Raw genomic sequence first — 18,125 nt, 5'->3', positions numbered from 1 at the left:
GGCCAGAGAATCATAGCACTGAAGCCGACCTACCCGATCCTAGGCTAAGCACCATAAATGAACAGGGTGGGACCTGCTACCCTCAGGGAACTCATAGTCTAGGTTAGGGGAGAAACAGACTAGCCACTATGGTACAGGTGCTGGAACCCACGGAGTACTTCCTGGAAGAGTCATCACTGTAGAGTGACATGGTCAGATTTGTATTCTGGAAAGGCACAACTGAATTGGAGAAGCAAGCTATTTCCTCTGGTTAGAATGACTCTCCATTGCTTTGTCTGGCTAAGACTCACTTGACTTTCAAGTCTCAGCTCCTGTCCTTTATTCTGGGAAGCATTTCCTTACTCCCCTGGTTAGGTTGTAGTCCTCTAGGTACCCACAGCTCTCTCTGCAGCATTTATGTTCCCTGGCATTTCCTGCTCTGAATTTTAAGTGCTTGTATTTTTGTCTTATCTTATCCACTAGACTGTGAACTCCGAGGCCAAGAAATGGTGTCTTGTCTTCTTTATCTACAAAATGCCATGCCTATAAAAAACAATAAATACTGTTCCACGACTGTATGGTAATTTCATCTTGAAGAAGTATGGGGAAGACTTTCTAGAGGAGGCAACATTTGAGTTGGGCCTTGAATAGAGTCAATGGGAATGCCAGTTCAAGATGGAACATTAAACACATGCATTTACTTCCATTCCCTCTTGAAACTCCACTAAAAGACAGTAAAAAGCTTATTTTTAAAGCCATGAAGCCATTAGGACAAGAATAGGAGAGAAGGTGATAGGAATAAAATCTGGAAGCTGAAAGCAGAAGGAAGAGTAGTAACTAAGCAGACTTGAAAAAAGCTGAATTCTAAGCCAGCAATGAAGAAAGCAGAAAAGCAATCCATTTTGCCCCTCAGAGGTCTCAGGAGCTGTTCTCAGATATTTCTGGAACTGAGGGTGCAGATGGAGCTGAACACAAATGGGTTGATGAATGTCTATCTAAGAATCATACTCTTTAAGATTCCCTTCACAACTGGGCAACTAATTGCCCACTACTCCTTTATCATTGCAGAAGACTAGAAATGTACGTTTTGGAAAGAAGGGAACAGAAGGAAGGGAAGAAGTCTGGAAGGCAGGAAGAAAGGGAAGGAGGGAGGGATGGAAAAAGGGAGGAAAGAGGAAGGAAGGGAGAAGAAAATAAAGCAAGAGAAGCATTTTTAGTATGAGAAGTTTTGTTTAATGGATTTAGTTTGGTCATGGACTAAATTGTTTCACCTTTAATCTATTTGTCCCCAGCATGAAATAATTGAATATAATCTCTTTTATCTTGTGTCATTAATAGTCTGTATAGTCTATGGTACTTCAGTTATTTATGTCCAGATCTCCTTATTGAAGCTGTAAGCTTCTGTTAAGTAGGCAGACTTTCTCCATTATCTTTGTGTTCAGTTCAGTTGAGTTGCTCAGTTGTATCCAACTCTTTGTGACCTAATGGACTGCAACACACCAGACCTCCCTGTTCATCACCAACTCCTGGAGTTTACTCAAACTCATGTCCATTGAGTCGGTGATGCCATCCAACCATCTCATCCTCTGTCATCCCCTTCTCCTCCCGCCTTCAATCTTTCCCAGCATCAGGGTCTTTTCAAATGAGTCAGTTCTTCACATCGTGGCCGAAGTATTGGAACTTCAGCTTCAGCATCAGTCCTTCCAATGAACATTCAGGACTGATTTCCTTTAGGATGGGCTGGCTGGATCTCCTTGCAGTCCAAGGGACTCTCAAGCGTCTTCTCCAACACCACAGTTCAAAATCATCAATTCTTTGGTTCTCAGCCTTCTTTATAATCCAAATCTCACATCTATATATGACTACTGGAAAAACCATAACTTTGACTAGATGGACCTTTGTTGGCAAAAGAATGTCTCTGCTTTTTAATATGCTGTCTAGGTTGTCTTTGTGTAATTACTAGAAGATCCAGGTACCCAATAATCATTTGTTTAATTGAATTCAAGTTGGGATATTCTTCCAAAAACACAAATAATTTCAGGTACAAAATTTTCTGTGCTTATGCCATAGTAGATAAGTTAATTATAATAATAGGTATAGCTACCTTTTGTTGATTAGTGAATACTTGTCAGACAGTATGCCATGCCTGTGAATGTTCCTTCTACTTCTTAATAAACCTTTAAAGAGTATCCTCTTTTACCATGAAGAAATGATGGCTTAAAGGAAAAAAATATTCCCATTTCATATGGCTCATTAGTGGCAAAGCCAGAATTTGAATCTAGGACTGTTTAATTCCAGTGGCTATATTTTTCTCAGTGTACAAATACTCAGTCTTATTTCTGGCTTATCATTGTTGGTCTGAGTGAAGCAGTTATTTCCTGAATAGTTCAATAAACACTTATCAAGTAATATATATTTAAAAAATAATAAAACTAAAGATCTCCAGATTGGGAGACACCAAGCAGAGTCTGAGAGCAAGAGGGATTAAATTAAAATATACCAAATGTTATGTAATACCCATCCCAGCCTTTCCCTTACTTGGCTCCCAGAATAATGGCAGCTTTGCTTACATTATATTCTCTAAATGGGTATCATATAGTGAATCTTATGAACCCAAGAGAAAAACACACACACACTCAAAAGATACTATCTACTTTACCCAATTGAACAGCCTCACTGGATAACTCTTAGTGAGGTTCAGGGTTGGCAAGCCTCAGGCACAGAGTTGCCAATCAGCTTTTTTAGAGACCAGTCTGAAGTGTGAGCAGCAGCTTGAGATTATAAGACTGATGAAACCCTTTAAGTATATGGACTTAAACAAACAGAAAAAAAAAAAAAACTTGAATAGAGATATTCAGAAAGATAAGAACTTAAACAATCGTTAATTATATCCTTAAAGAGATGAGATAATATTGCAGTCATGAACAAAAATGGAAAGTTATAAAAGGAAAAATGTAAGGACTTCCCTGGTGGTCCAGTGGCTAAGATTCTGCATTCCCAATGCAAAGGACCTGGGTTCAATCCCTGGTCAGGGAACTAGATCCCACTAAACATTCTGCATGCCACATCTAAAGATTCTGCATGCTGCAAGTAAAAGATCCTGCATGCCACAACTAAAAAGAAAAAGAAGAAGAAGAAAAAAATTCCAAGATCTAGAAACAACTCTTGAAAATAAAAACATGATAGGAAAAAATGAAAATCTCAACAGAAGCATTGATAATGTTAAAATATTTCACGAACTAGAATGCACATAGGAAGAGGAGGAAGAGAGAAAAAATAGAGGATCCATTCAGCGTAACTTCTATCCAAATAAAGATATTGCCAGGAAGAACAAAAATGTGTGAGTGTGTGCGTGTATAGGTGGACAGGTGGCTTAGATAATTAAAAGTCTGTCTGCAATGTGGGAGACCCAGGTTCAATCCCGGGGTCAGGAAGATCCCCTGGTGAAGGAAATGGCAACCCACTCCAGTACTCTTGCCTGGAGAATTGCATGGACAGAGGAACCTGGCAGGCTACAGTCCATGGGGTCGCAAAGAGGCGGACATGACTGAGTGACTAAACACTTTCACACTTTCATATATGTATATATGTATTTTCACATATATATATATCTATATATATCTATATATATATAATCATCAATGAAATAATTAAAATCTCCCAGAACTGGAGGACATGAGCCTACAGATAAAAAGTGCCCAACAAATGACCAGTTCAGTGGATGAAAGCAGAATCACACAATGGTAAATCATTGTGATAATTTAGGACATGGGATCATGAGAAGATCCTAAAAACTTCTAGAAAGAGTGGGAAGGTAGTCACATACAATAAATCAGAATGGCATCAGACTTTTTAAATGTAGCACTGAAAATTAGAAGACGATGGAACAATGCTTTAAATTCTGACAAAAAAATTATTTTCAACCTAGATTTCTATGCTCAGCTAATCAGCTAATAGTGTGAGGAATGAATAACAATGTTTTAAAACGTGAAGCTTCAACAAATATACCTCCTATGCAGGTATAGTCTATGCAGACTTTTCTTGGGAAGCTACTGGAGGAAAAGCGCCACACATACATTAAAGAGTAAATCAATAAAAAAGATGTGGGATCCAGAAATTGGGATCCAACTCAAGAGAGAGGCAAAGGGAATTTCCAAGGTGATAGTGAAGGGAGATAGGTCTCTGGAGGATACTTGTGCAGCAGGGACAGATTGGAGCAGGTCAGAAACTGCCTCGAAGAAGAGGGAATAGATAGAACATGTGATATGTTTAAAAGTCTTGGGGAGGGTGGAATGAATTGGGAGAGTAGTAATGATATGTATAAAAGATGCTTACTCCTTGGAAGGAAAGTTATGACCAACCTAGACAACATATTAAAAAGCAGAGACATTACTTTGTCAACAAAGGTCCGTCTAGTCAAGGCTATGGTTTTTCCAGCGGTCATGTATGGATGTGAGATTTGAACTACAAAAAAAGCTGAGCGCCGAAGAATTGATGCTTTTGAACTGTGGTGTTGGAGAAGACGCTTGAGAGTCCCTTGGACTGCAAGGAGATGCAACCAGTCCATCCTAAAGGAGATCAGTCCTGGGTGTTCATTGGAAGGACTGATGTTGAAGCTGAAACTCCAATACTTTGGCCACCTCATGCGAAGAACTGACTCACTGGAAAAGACCCTGATGCTGGGAAAGATTGAGGGCAGGAGGAGAAGGGGACAACAGAGGATGAGATGGTTGGATGGCATCACCGACTCTATGGACATGAGTTTGAGTAAACTCTGGGAGTTGGTGATGGACACGGAGGCCTGGCGTGCTGCGGTTCATGGGGTTGCAAAGAGTCGGACATGACTGAGCGACTGAACTGAACTGATATATATATACACTATAATGTGTCTAATCGATAGCTAGTGGGAAGGTGCTGTATAGCACAGGGAGCTCAATTCGGTGCTCTGCGATGACCTAGAGGGATGGGTTGGGGGGTGGGAGGGGGGCTCGAGAGGAAGGGGATATATGTATACATACAGCTGTTTCACTTTGTTGTACAGTGGAAGCTTACACAACATTGTAAAGCAATTATACTTCAATTAAAAAGAATAAAGCTTTGAGAGGGAAATTCAGACTACTGGGAGAGAGTTTAGGGATGACTTACTGATAACAATATACCAAAGCAAAATAGTTGCGGTAGTAACAGTAATAATAAGGATAATAATTATTATATAAAAAGGAAAACTTAAAGTTGTAAAAAAGGAAAAGTAACCAGAGTAAACCACATGGCTTAGCTGTGAGTAGCATTTCCAAATTCTAATAAGGTAAATCCTGAATAATTAATTTTATTATGTTGTAATAAAATGGGGAGGGTATGAGTATGGCAGAGATAAAGGGAGTAGGATGAAAGAGTTAAATCCTTAACCTTCTATTATGTACAAAGTCAATAGAAAATACTTAAAAATCACTAAGCAGTTATTTAGAAATTAGAAGGTAAGTACCAAAATAAATGGGCTTCCCTGGTGGCTCAGCAGGAAAGAATCCACCTGCAATGCCGGAGACATGTGAGACATGGGTTTGATCCCTGGGTTGGGAAGATCCCTCGGAGGAGGGCATGGCAACCCACTCTAGTAGTCTTGCCTGGAGAATCCCACGGACAGGGGAGCCTGGCTACATTCCGTAGTGTTGCACAGAGTTTGACACAAATGAAGCAACTGGGCATGCAGGCAACAAAATAAACAGCTAAAAAATTAATAGTAGTTGTCTCTGGCAAGTGGGATTTAGGATGGGGAAACTGTTACTTTTCTTAACAAATCTTGCAGAACTATTTCCTTTTTTAATCTATGTACATCTATTACTTATATTAAAAGTGAAACTAAATGAAATGAAATTTTAAAAGTTATGTGTGGCAGGACGTGGAGTTCCCATGGAAATATGGTAGAGATGAAGTTAGAGGGATGAGCACGAGCCATATTATGACAGGCCTTTGAATACCTGCTGCTAAAATAGTCCAAAGATTTTATTTTCTGAGAGCAGTGCAAAGCCCTTAAAGGTTCTTGAGCAAGGGAGGGACAAGTTCAGACTTGTGCTTGGGGAAGATAACTCAGTGTATCTGAGCTGGAAAGGACCCTAGAGATTACCCAGTAAGTCAGAGTTGCACTCAGTGCAGACAGGGGGACTGGTGTATAGTAGAGAGAAGCCCCAAATCCCCAGCCAGCAGGATTCTGACCTTCTGAAGCTCTAGCCAACCCTTCCCTCCCCACAGCAACTACTGCCACACCCCAAAGGGACTGGGGCACCAGGTTAGCATCCTCTTTATGCCACGCCCCCAGCTCATGCCTCTGTTTGGTCCAATCTATTTCCCAATTAACATTTGGCCCCCTCTAAGGCAACTTTTTGGATGACTGCTTCTAAGTCTTACTGGTGAATCTGGACTGGTTCAGTAGTAAATATCATATCTGTGAAGTTTAAATCTCAGTAGGATTGGATTTTAATATTTAATATTTACTGAGATCTTACTCTATACCAGGTACTGTACTTAATAGACAACATCTCAAAACTCTCCCAACCACCCTGTGAGGTGAGTCATTTAAACCTATTTCACAAACAAGGAAACCCAGGCCCAACAAAGGGAAGAAAGTTGCCCACAGTCATAAAGCTGATCAGTTGTAGAGGTGAGATTTTAAGCTTCTAAAGCCTACAGTCCAAACCATTCTATTTACATGGTTCTTGAAAGTCAAGCATAGTTGGTTGGATTACAAGGTAGAGGCCTCTAGAAACACTGGGGAAACCCATGGCCCAGAACCTGGGACTGATTCCTTCTCCCGCTCCCCTAGGCTTACCTGAGAGCCATCGACGTGAAGATCCTGCAGCAGCTGGTGACCTTGAACGAGGGTATTGAGGCAGTGCGCTGGCTGTTGGAGGAGAGGGGGACGTTGACCAGCCACTGCAGCAGCCTCACCAGCAGCCAATATAGCCTGACAGGCGGGAGCCCAGGCCGCTCAAGGCGAGGCAGCTGGGACAGCCTGCCAGACACCAGCTCCACTGACCGGCTGGACAGTGTCTCCATCGGCAGCTTCCTGGACACAGTGGCACCCAGCGAGCTGGATGAACACGGCCCCCCTGGGGCTCCCTGTCCCGAGATGGACTGGGCAAAGGTTATACCTGGTGAGGAGAGGGCCAGGACTGAGGTGGACCTGACAGCCACCAGGTTAGGGAGCTTGAGGGCTGTATGGAAACCCCCAGGGGAGGGGCTGCAAGGTGCACCTCCTGAGCCGCCAGAGGATGAGAGTGCCAAGCTGGGCTTTGAGACCCACTGGTACTGGGGCCAGTGCCAGGATGATGTGACCTTCCTGTAACAACTCTTCCACCCTTTTGTACTCCTATGGCTCTTTCATCACTAGGCCCTGGTCTCCCTTGAATTTGTTCTCCCTCTATCTGGAATTAGGAAGAGGCTGCATTGAAATCAGTTACCATGAAACCTGGCCTTACCATCCCTCTGGTCCATGGGGAGGCTCTGCCTTTAACCTTCAATTATTGGGTCTCTAGAGCTATTTCCACAGATACATGGACTCTAGAGGCTTGACCTGTGGCTCCAGGTGTGATAGTATCTCTTCTCCTTTCCCTAAAACTAGGTAAGGATTTGAGGGTTTAGCATCCCTATGAAATCACTGATGAAGGGACTGGGGTGTGATTACCTCAAACAACTTCTAGGAGCCTTAGCCCCACTCTTGGCCAATATGGAGGACTGTGGAGGGACATGGACATTCAGGGCCAACCCTCCATGGATTGGCTCTCCCAGAAGCCTTTGGGGTTGGTAGGGCCACCGCTTCCTGTCTGAAGAATGATGTCATTTCCTGCCAGGATGGATTAGCCTTTCCTTTGTACCAGTCTTTTAGTGATGATAGATATAGAGGTATTTGAGCCCCTGCTGCTAAGTGAGACCATGTTATTTATTCTCCCTACCATTCCTTCTTGTGAATGGGAATATATTACCCTCCTGGCAGGAAAGTTTCTCAGTCAGATGTTTGCACTTCTCAGAAAGGTTCTTTCTATTTAAACAGGGAGTTCTCATTTTATTCTAGGGATTCTCACTTTCTCTCTGACCACCTGCCTGTCTGGTGCCTGCACTCCTGTTTCTCTGCTTTTAGGGAGGAAACTGGCAGGGGCCTCCACCTACAGATCTCAACAGTCTGTTTGGCCTGCCCTGCCATAGTCCTCTGTCTTACTCTGTCCCTGGGTTGCCCCCATTCTTGTATTCTGGCTCCAAATCTGTCTGCTGGAACGTTCAGCCTTTGTGTCTCCACACCTTCTCAGTTTCTACTCTGGGCCTCAGGCCTTTAATATGCAGATGAGTCCCTCAGCCTTGTCTCTTCAACTTCTGATGGGAGCCAGAGGGAGAAGCTTGGGGTGTACCAGAATCTCCAAAAGGGGGAGATATCTTCTCAGATCCTGTGATTCCCCTTCCCCCATCCTGCCCCAGACCTTCCACCATTTGGACACTAGGATGCCGGCCTGTGGCTGGGACACAAGGAATCCCCTCGTCTGGGTTACAATGGGGGGCGTGGCAGAGAAAGACTGAAGCTGTTTGGTCTTAGGGCCCTCATCCTGGGAGGGGGAGAGTAGGAGGGAAAGACTGCTTTCCTTCCTCTCTTAGAGCAAGCTCTAGACTCCTGGGACTGCAGAGGAAGCCGGGCACTAGCTCTGGTCCTGGGTCCCAGAGCCGTAGTGAGTTACACCAAAGGGACTTAGGGGACAGGCCCAGGGAGAGGGTGGAGATGAGGACTATGACTGATGTCAGAGTATGAATTCTTGGAAATTAACCCTCGGAACCCCAGGTACTGCCCCTATGTTGGTCCCTGTCTTTCCTGGGCCCTGAAACTATTAATAGATTATTGGAAGGCAAAAAGGAGAAAAAAAGGATGTCAGGTGATCCTTGCCTATTTGCTGTGCCCTCCTGAGTTGAGAAGATCCCCTGAAGAAGGAAATGGCAACCCACTCCAGTATTCTTGCCTGGGAAATCCCATGGACAGAGGAGCCAGGCAGACTACAGTTCATGGGGTCGCAAAGAGTCGGACACAACTAAGCAACTTCACTTCCTGACTTGAGGAATCTTCCTCAAATCCTAGAATAACTCCTGCAGTTTCTCTACTTTTCATTCTGTGCTGGGGAAGGGACAGAAGCCAAGTTGTTCATCTCTAGTTCCCATAAACTCCTCAAGTCTTGTTCCGAAACCCCCACCCAGATCATTTTCGGGCAATACATTTGATTTGTGGCTCTCCTCTAAAGTCCCTGTTTCCTCCTCTCCTCTCAAAGGGATTGAAATCTCTAAAGAATGTAAATCAGTCTCTTCTTTGCTGCCCACCAGCCCTCTCCTTACCATCCCTCTTGGTCTCGGGGCTCCTGAACTCCCTTTAGGCTGGGAGTTCAAGTACCCTTTCCCAGTACCCTGACTCTGTTGCCATTTTGTGGTGACTTTGGGTAACTACCTTTCTGCTTGAAACCATTGTATTCCTTTTTTAAGCTTGCTGGTTCATTTTATCTACAAACTTCTGAGCTGAAGAGGTTGTCCGCCCTCTTGTGGCCATTATGCACCGTTGCTGGAGTAGCTGGGTGAAACCTTCAGGCTCAAATAGAACCTTAATGAAGACCAGCCCTCTCATTGCACAGACAGGTTAGAGAGGCAGGCCTAGAGAAGGCAGAGTGCCCCAGATTTGCCCGTGGTAACTCTGTGAGGATCCTCAGGTTAAAGAACCCAGATCACCTACCTACCTGCTCGTCCACCAAAGTTCCATCACTTGGCCAGACCATTCCCCCACTGCATCCTGTCAACATCACCCAAGCCCAAAGGATCTGAAAGCAATTTTCTCCCTGTTTTAACACTCAGGTTCTTACCTTGTCCTAGAGAGGCAGCTTGGTGTTTACAGAAAGAGCCACAGGGCCTGAGGAAAGAGACCCTTCGACCAGAATTGGGTAAAGGGTGCATTAATCTGGACCAGGGATACAAGGAAAATCAGTCCTGGACCAAATATTTTTCTGGGAAGGCAGGGTGAGTAGGCCCAACATCATGGGATCAGAACTCAACATTACAGACCTGGATGTTAGAAGCAGGGGATAGGGGTGGGAGATGAGAGATAAATTTAAATGGATCCTGAGGAGTTGGGAGCTTCAAAGTCAAGGGATTACAGCTCAGTTTGGATAGGCATATGCGGGTGTTGAGAGGCTAGAGAGGTGAGTGAGTGGGGCTGCCTGGGAACTCCAGGTAACCTGGATATCCTGTCTCAGTACCTTAGATTTAATTTCACTTCCAGAGAAGCCGGTAAACACACACCCTTGGTCCCTCCTACCTGCCTCTGTACTGGCTGTTTAAGGCTTAGCTCTCCTGTTAGTTTAGACCTTTCCAGGTTATGAAGAGGACCTGTTTAGGAGCTAAAAGAAGAAGACATGAAAAGGGAGAGAGATGCAGAAAGACAAAAAAGAGTGAGATGAAAATGGAGTCTTGAAAATATGATCAGAGGGAGCATACTATCCTCTAAGTGGGCTGCAGACATTTGTCAGGGTCAGGGTAAAGACAGAGGTGAGACTGCTCTTGGTAGCTGTGGAAGCAGCACCTGAGAGGGTAAGGGGTGATGCTGCTGGGATGAGTCCATCGAGGAGACGTGAGACCATGTGAATGCTCAGGTATGAGAGCCTGCATTTAGGATGGGGTAGTGAACTTGAGCACTGGACTGACTGGGAGCTCAGTGGCAGCTTAGGTGAGAACTGTTTGGAGCTTACAATGGCCTCAGGCTCACTCTGTGCATGGTGCCAGGCACATACTGGGTGTTCAGTAACACCAGAATGGAGGAATAAATGTGTGTAAACCCAGGAAGAGATGTGACTTATAATTTAAAAAGTGGTTAATTAGGTAGGAATAGGAAATTTAAAGTATTCCATTCTCAGCAACACTAAATAATGCATTATTAACAGATAGATAATAAATGAACTATGGTATGAACCTAGGTCAGTCTGACTGCAGGGGCTTCCAGGAAGTCTTCCCTGATTCCCCATTCCCTTCTCGCAGACCTTACTCTCCTAGGAGAACAGGTTATGCTGCCCAGCAGCAGGGCCAGGGTAAAGGCAGAGGCGAGACTGCTCTTGGTAGCTGTGGAAACAGCACCTGAGAGTGTAAAGGTACATGTTTTCTATTGCTGCTATGACAAACTCACAAACTTAAAACAACACAAATGTGTTATCTTACAGTTCTGGAGGTCACAGGTCTGAAATCAATTTCATTGGGTTAAGTTAAAGAGTTGGTAACCTCTTCTGGAGACTCTAGGGGGCAGTCCATTTATCTGCCTTCTCTAGCTTCTAGAGGCTGCTTGTGTTCCTTGACTCATGGCCCCTTCCTTCATCTTCAAAGCTAGCAACATAGTATTTCGCCTTTCTGACCTCTACTTCCATTCTTACATCTTTCTCTGATTCTCCTGTCTCCTCTTAGGAGGATTACATTGTGATTATATATCCTTGTGCTTACATTGGGCCCACTGTGATAACGGAATCATCTCCCCATCTCAAGATCCCTACTTTAACCATATCTTCCAAGTCGTTTTTGCCATATAAGGTAAACTATTCCCAGATTCTGGAGATTAGGACTTGAACATCTTTGGAGAAAGGACCGTTATTCAGCCCTCCTTAATCAGAGATGGAGGGAGGGCAGGAAGATGCACCCAGGCCCAGAACAAGCCTCTCAGCTGTGTCGAGCCTCCTTCAGCCTGGAGTGAGAGGTGGTGCCAAGGGGAGATAGCCAGGCCCAGGCCCTGTGTCTAGAGAATGGCAAATGCCTCCTGCATCACTACCAAAAGGCTGAGAGTGAAGGTCATACCTGGGAGAAAGTCTCAGTTTAGGGAACTCTTCAGACCTGAGACTTCCCTGGTGAATGTAGTGGAGGGTTCCAACAGGTTTGTCTTCAACATTGCCTCCTCTTCAGAATCATACCTTGTTCCTCCTCAAGGTAGAAGATAATTACCAGCTAACACTGGCCTGAGCTCTCTCTACAAAGGGTAAATTAGTTGTCTCTCTTTTAAATTATTATTTTTTTATTCCTTGTTAAACCATGCTTCGTGGAGCATGGTGACCTCTTGTCATCAGTTGATACCAGGCCCCTTTTTGTTTGATTTTCTTTTTTTAATCCCTGATCCCTATTCTCATTCCTCTCCCTGACCCAGACACATACTTCAATGTGTTCAGTATGTGTTTGGATATGTATGTATCTTTGAAATATAATTATGTGCTTATGTGTTTTAATATATAGAAATGATATACTTCTAAAGTAAGCCAACCTTTATAATGAATTGACCCATATTACAGTGATTTAACACAATAAAGATTTATTTTTCACTTACACAGCAATACAGGTATTCTTGGTTGGACGGCTCTCCTTCACTGCCCACTTCATGTCCTAGGCTCCTTCCATTTTCAGGTGGTGATAGGCTGACCCTGTATTATAACGTTCTCTGTCAGTTCTTCACCAAATTGTTTTACCATCTATTTATGACCGTTTTGTAAATTGGTTATTTCACTGGCAGTTACAAAATGATTATTCTCTAATGCTATTATTTTTTCTTCTATTAGTTCTAATTTTCTACAGAAAAACTTTTTTACATCCTTCAGGTCCATTTGGTTACCCTGAAATAAAGTTCATACCAGAATGGCAAGATAAGCGCTTAAAGCTCTGCCCTTATTTATCCCTTTCAAATAGTAAGTCGATGTCCTAGCAACTTGGTGTTCAATGATTTTGTTTTGTTTTACTTTCTTTTAAATTATTGTTGTGAACTTATCGTTTTAATATATTTAATTTCTCTTAATCATTTTGTAGTTATTTTTTGTTTTATATTATGAAAAATCTTGAGTGTAAACAATAGTAAAGAAAATAATATAATGAATTTCCATGCATCCATCACCCAGCTTCAATAATTATCAACTCTGGTCAATCTTGGTTTATTTATTCCCTCAACTACTCTTCCCCTAACCAAGATTATTTTGAATCAAAACTAGATATGATTCAAGTTTATTTATAATGTTTTATTATGTACCTCTAGAATATAAGGACTTTTATGATTATTGCACCTAAAATTAATAATTCCTCAATATAATAAAATGTAGCTATTTAATTTTCTGATAAACTTTTGTTTAAGTTTTAGTATCAGGATTATGCTGGCCTCTTAAAAGAAGTTAGGAAGTGTTTCTTTCTCCTTTGTTTTCTGAAAGCATTTTTGTAAGTTTGGTAGCATTATTCACTATTTGATAGACTTCATCAGAGAAATAATCTGGGCTTGGAGTTTTCTTTGTGGGGGAGGGTTTTGATAAATTCAATTTCTGTGATACATATAGAGGTATTCCAACTTTTAATTTCATTTTGAGTTAGTTTTGGTTAAGTTGTGTTTTTCAAAGAATTTGTTTCAATTAAGTTGTTGAATTTATCGGCATAAAATTGTTCATAACACTGCCTTGTTATTCTTTTAAAAAAACTATTCATTGTAAAATAAAGCACAAGTGTAGAAAACACACAAAATGAATGTGACTTAATGAATTATTAAACACTCCTATAACCACTGGCATGTCAAGAACTAGAACCTACCCAGAAGTTTTGTCTATATGCCCCATCCCAATTATAATCCTCTTCTGCTGCCAAGCACTGTATAAGAACATTATAAGATTTTTTATTTTCTAGAATACGTGAACCGTGAACTTCCAGATGTTCAAGCTGGTTTTAGAAAAGGCAGAGGAACCAGAGATCAAATTGCCAACATCCGCTGGATTATCGAAAAAGCAAGAGAGTTCCAGAAAAACATCTATTTCTGCTTTATTGACTATGCCAAAGCCTTTGACTGTGTGGATCACAATAAATTGTGGAAAATTCTGAAAGAGATGGGAATACCAGACCATCTGACTTGTCTCTTGAGAAACATGTATGCAGGTCAGGAAGCAACAGTTAGAACTGGACACGAAACAACAGATTGGTTCCAAATAGGAAAAGGAGTACGTCAAGGCTGTATATTGTCACCCTGCTTATTTAACTTATATGCAGAGTACATCATGAGAAACACTGTGCTGGAAGAAACACAAGCTGGAATCAAGATTGCTGGGAGAAATATCAATAACCTCAGATATGCAGATGACACTACTGTTATGGCAGAAAGCGAAGAAGAACCAAAGAGCCTCTTGATGCAAGTGATAGAGGAGAGTGAAAAAGTTGGCTTAAAGCTCAACATTCAGAAAACTAAGATCATGGCATCTGGTCCCATCACTTCATGGGAAATAGATGGGGAAACAGTGGAAACAGTGTCAGACTTTATTTTTTGGGGCTCCAAGATCACCGCTGATGGTGATTGCAGCCATAAAGTTAAAAGACGCTTACTCCTCGGAAGGAAGGTTATGACCAACCTAGATAGCATATTTAAAAGCAGAGACATTACTTTGCCAACAAAGGTCCGTCTAGTCAAGACTATGGTTTTTCCAGTGGTCATGTATGGATGTGAGAGTTGGATGGTGAAGAAAGCTGAGCGCCGAAGAATTGATGCTTTTGAACTGTGGTGTTGGAGAAGACTCTTAAGAGTCCCTTGGACTGCAAGAAGATCCAACCAGTCCATCCTAAAGGAGATCAGTCCTGAATGTTCATTGGAAGGACTGATGTTGAAGCTGAAACTCCAGTACTTTGGCCACCTCATGTGAAGAGTTGACTCATTGGAAAAGACCCTAATGCTGGGTAGGATTGGGGGCAGGAGGAGAAGGGGACGACAGAGGATGAGATGGCTGGATGGCATCACTGACTCGATGGACGTGGTTTTGGGTAAACTCCGGGAGTTGGTGATGGACAGGGAGGCCTGGCGTGCTGCGGTTCATGGGGTCGCAAAGAGTTGGACACGACTGAGCGACTGAACTTAACTGAACTGAGTGTTCCCCTTACATAATTGTTGATATGGAGATGATCTGTAATGTATACATAATATTTAAATCATGAATAATGTTGATAATGCCATTTATCATGCTTTAAAAATAGTCCACAAAAATGTTGTCTCCTTACTTATTTACACCTCTCATACAGAGAGTGACCATATGCAGCTTTTTTTGCTTAGATGCCACCTCCAAAGACTCATGGCAGTATGTTACATGACAGGTTAAAGCAAAATCAAACAAACAAACAAAAAACTTGTGGATTTAATTTGAAAGTGTATATGGTATTATTTATTTGCTAGGAATTTGATATTTAGAGAGAAGAAAATACAGTCAGCCCTTCATATCTACATATCCATGGATTCAATCGAAGGATGGAAAATACTTGAAAAAAAAATTCCATGAAATTCCAAAAAACAAAACTTGAATTTGCCACTCATCTTCAACTATTTACATAGCACTTACATTATATTTGGGCTTCCCTGGTGGCTTAGACAATAAAGCATCTGCCTGCAATGCAGGAGACACAGGTTTGATCCATGGCTTGGGAAGATCCCCAGGAGAAGGAAATGGCCACCCACTCCAGTATTCTTGCCTGGAGAATTCCATGAACAGAGGAGCTTGGTTGGCTACAGTCCATGGGATCACAAAGAGTTGGACACAACTGAGCAACTAACACTACTCTGCTGCCAATAAGCAACCATTTCCTGACTACAGTATTCACTTCTTTGTATCTTTTTTATAGTTTTATCATCTAAATGTACATCCGTAGATACTATAGTCTTGTCCATTTGAAAACATTTGATGTCTTTTTATTATATTGGAGTGTAGTTGATTTATAACATTGTATAAGTTTCAGGTGTACAGCAAAGTGATTCAGTTATACATATCATATATTGATTCTTTTCTCATATAGGTTATCACAGAATATTGAATATGCCCTGTGCTATGCAGTGGGTCCCTATTGGTTGTCAATCTTATATATAGTAGTGTGTGTATATTAATCCCAAGCTTCTGATTTAGCCCTCCCTCACACATTTCCCTGTTGGTAACCATCTGTTTGCTTTCAATATCTGTAAGTCTGTTTCTGTTTTATAAATAAGTTCACTTGTATCATTTTTTTAATTAGATTCTACATGAGTGATATCATATGATATTTGTCTTTCTCTGACTTACTTCATTTAATACATTTGATGTCTTTTCAAGTCTCTTAATCTAATCTAAAAGATCTTCACGACCCAGATAATCACGATGGTGTGATCACTCACCTAGAGCCAGACATCCTGGAATGTGAAGTCAAGTGGGCCTTAGGAAGCATCACTACAAACAAAGCTAGTGGAGGTGATGGAATTCCAGTTGAGCTATTTCAAATCCTAAAAGATGATGCTGTGAAAGTGCTGCACTTAATATGTCAGCAAATTTGGAAAACTCAGCAGTGGCCACAGGACTGGAAAAGGTGTTTTCATTCCAATCCCAAAGAAAGGAAATGCCAAAGAATGCTCAAACTATCACACAACTGGAGTTTCAGCTTCAGCATCAGTCCTTCTAATGAATATTCAGGACTGATTTCCTTTAGGATGGACTGGTTGGATCTCCTCGAAGTCCAAGGGACTCTCAAAGAGTCTTCTTCAACACCACAGTTCAAAAGCCATCAATTCTTCAGCGCTCAGCTTTATTAAATGATTATAACTAAAAAACTTACAGGTATCTGGTAATAAATGCTATGTGTATACCCCTTACTAGTGAGTACCTAGGTTGTGCTTGGCATTATATCGAGAAATTTAAGCACATTAATTTATCTAATTCTCAGAATAGCCAAAATACTAATATAATACACAGTTTCGTTATGAAGTACTTGACGTTTTAAGAGACTGAGCCTACAGGAAGACTGAGTGTATAGGATTAGGTCTGACTCCAAAGCCACACTGCCGCCAGCACGGTTTTGCCTAGGAAAGGAAGGTAGCTTTCTTCGAGACACCCCAGACCTAAAAATCAAGTCCCCTGGGAGCTTTCACAGCCTAAGCCGACCACGTGGTAGGGAGTCCAGACGGAAAAACTGCCCCCATCCTCGGAGGGTGGGGATGGGGGAAGTGGAGCGACATCTAACTCCAACCCCGACCCCCTCTCCAGCTCTGTCACATACTATGCCCCCCTTTCCCAGCCTTCTGCACACAGGCGCAAGTCCTTCGCAGCCTCATCTGAAGTAAACCATCACTTCAGTTGCTTCCCAGGCAGCTCAACCGCCTCTCGAACACGCCAATGGACCCGAATCCAAGCCCTGCCCCCAAGCGCAAAAACCTTGCTGGTCCTCTTGCCCCGCCCACCTCGCCCAACCGCTCCCGCCACCGCGGACCCTGCCCTCCCTCCTAAGTCCCACCTCCTCGCTGGTCCGTTTAGCCAACCCAGCTCCACAGCCCCTGCCTCTCGGCGACCGCAGGGCTTGGCCCGCCTCCATCCTTGGGGCGCGAGCGCCGAACGCATCGAACGCAGCCAATGAGCGGTGCGGTGGCGGCACCGCGGGAGGTTCGATTGACCGGGCCTGGCGGGTCCCGGGAGTCCTGGCGGCTGTTAACGCGCGCTTTGGGTAGAGGAAGGTTAAGCGGCAGTGCTTGGGATTCAGCTCTGCGGCTCTTTACAGCCTCGCCTGGGATTCCCCTCCCAAGCTCGGGTCTTCTACTCTCCTGCCTGGACCCCTGCTCGGCCTCCCTCAGGCTCGCATCCGCACTCCGACCTGGGAAATTCCTTCTCCGAACTCGCCCTCCCCAGGCCTCGGGTTTTCACCCTTCCCCCACCTCCCACCCCCGCTGCTACCCCCTGCCTTCAAGTCCATCTGGGGCCGTTATCCCGACTCCCCTCTGCCCAATCTGGCAGTCTCTTCCCCTGCCTCTTCCCCCCATCCTAGATCTCTACCCATTTCTGATTGGGTACTTCCTTTCTGCCCTTCTCTCCCGCCTCGGCTAACTGGAGACCGACACTCTTCATACTTCGGGCCCAAACTTCAGCCCCTGGCTGTATTCCCTCCATCCCTCCTCCTTGAATTAGCCCATACTCTCAAAAGTGTAGCAGCCCGCTCTTTACTAGGCTGGTTCTACATTCTCAGTTGCTGGGTGCCTTTGACCTTTGCCTAATGGGTACTTGACATTTTATATTCCTGGGTCCAGGATGGTAAGTATGGGCCTATGGGAGACTGTGGCTAGCCCTATGGCTGGGTCTAATGGACCGTTTCCGTCC

General features: G+C 43.3%; 3 protein-coding genes and 1 long non-coding RNA gene across 17 annotated transcripts in view; 2 read left to right on the top strand and 2 right to left on the bottom strand.

The window, feature by feature from the left end:
• Positions 1-7,766, bottom strand: part of POMGNT1 (protein O-linked mannose N-acetylglucosaminyltransferase 1 (beta 1,2-)) — a 24,279-nt gene extending 16,513 nt beyond the window's left edge. Inside the window, exons 1-2 of one of the 2 annotated variants that reach the window (XM_081488581.1) lie at positions 7,658-7,766; positions 6,803-7,124 (exon numbers count right to left, since the gene is read on the bottom strand). The gene's annotated coding sequence lies outside the window, so the exon portion shown is untranslated. The remainder of the gene's footprint in view (positions 1-6,802; positions 7,125-7,657) is intronic. The other variant, XM_081488580.1, reaches the window with a different exon arrangement.
• LURAP1 (leucine rich adaptor protein 1) overlaps positions 1-13,512 on the top strand; it is a 22,008-nt gene extending 8,496 nt beyond the window's left edge. The window contains exons 3-4 of one of the 2 annotated variants that reach the window (XM_081488591.1): positions 6,490-6,540; positions 6,797-12,342. In XM_081488591.1, the coding sequence (XP_081344717.1) occupies positions 6,490-6,540; positions 6,797-7,318 (573 nt within the window). In that variant the 3' untranslated portion in view covers positions 7,319-12,342. Of the gene's footprint in view, positions 1-6,489; positions 6,541-6,796 lie in introns of both variants that reach the window. The other variant, XM_081488592.1, reaches the window with a different exon arrangement.
• Positions 12,306-17,647, bottom strand: LOC145505766 (uncharacterized). The gene is made up of 2 exons (XR_014053282.1): positions 17,272-17,647; positions 12,306-12,437 (listed from the first exon to the last, which is right to left on the bottom strand). It is a non-coding gene; the product is annotated as an uncharacterized LOC145505766 (long non-coding RNA).
• Positions 17,439-18,125, top strand: part of RAD54L (RAD54 like) — a 30,377-nt gene continuing 29,690 nt past the window's right edge. For 11 of the 12 annotated variants that reach the window (XR_014053265.1, XR_014053266.1, XR_014053267.1 and 8 more), the window contains exon 1: positions 17,439-18,059. Coding sequence is in view for 3 of the 12 variants with exons in the window: in XM_081488573.1 (XP_081344699.1) it covers positions 18,057-18,059 (3 nt within the window). In the remaining 9 variants the exon portion in view is untranslated. The remainder of the gene's footprint in view (positions 18,060-18,125) is intronic. The other variant, XM_081488577.1, reaches the window with a different exon arrangement.

Source organism: Giraffa tippelskirchi, chromosome 5 (assembly GCF_054371585.1).
Source record: "Giraffa tippelskirchi isolate mGirTip1 chromosome 5, T2T-mGirTip1v1.2.pri, whole genome shotgun sequence".
Lineage (NCBI taxonomy): Eukaryota > Metazoa > Chordata > Mammalia > Artiodactyla > Giraffidae > Giraffa > Giraffa tippelskirchi.
This window is presented reverse-complemented; position numbering and strand designations above follow the sequence as displayed.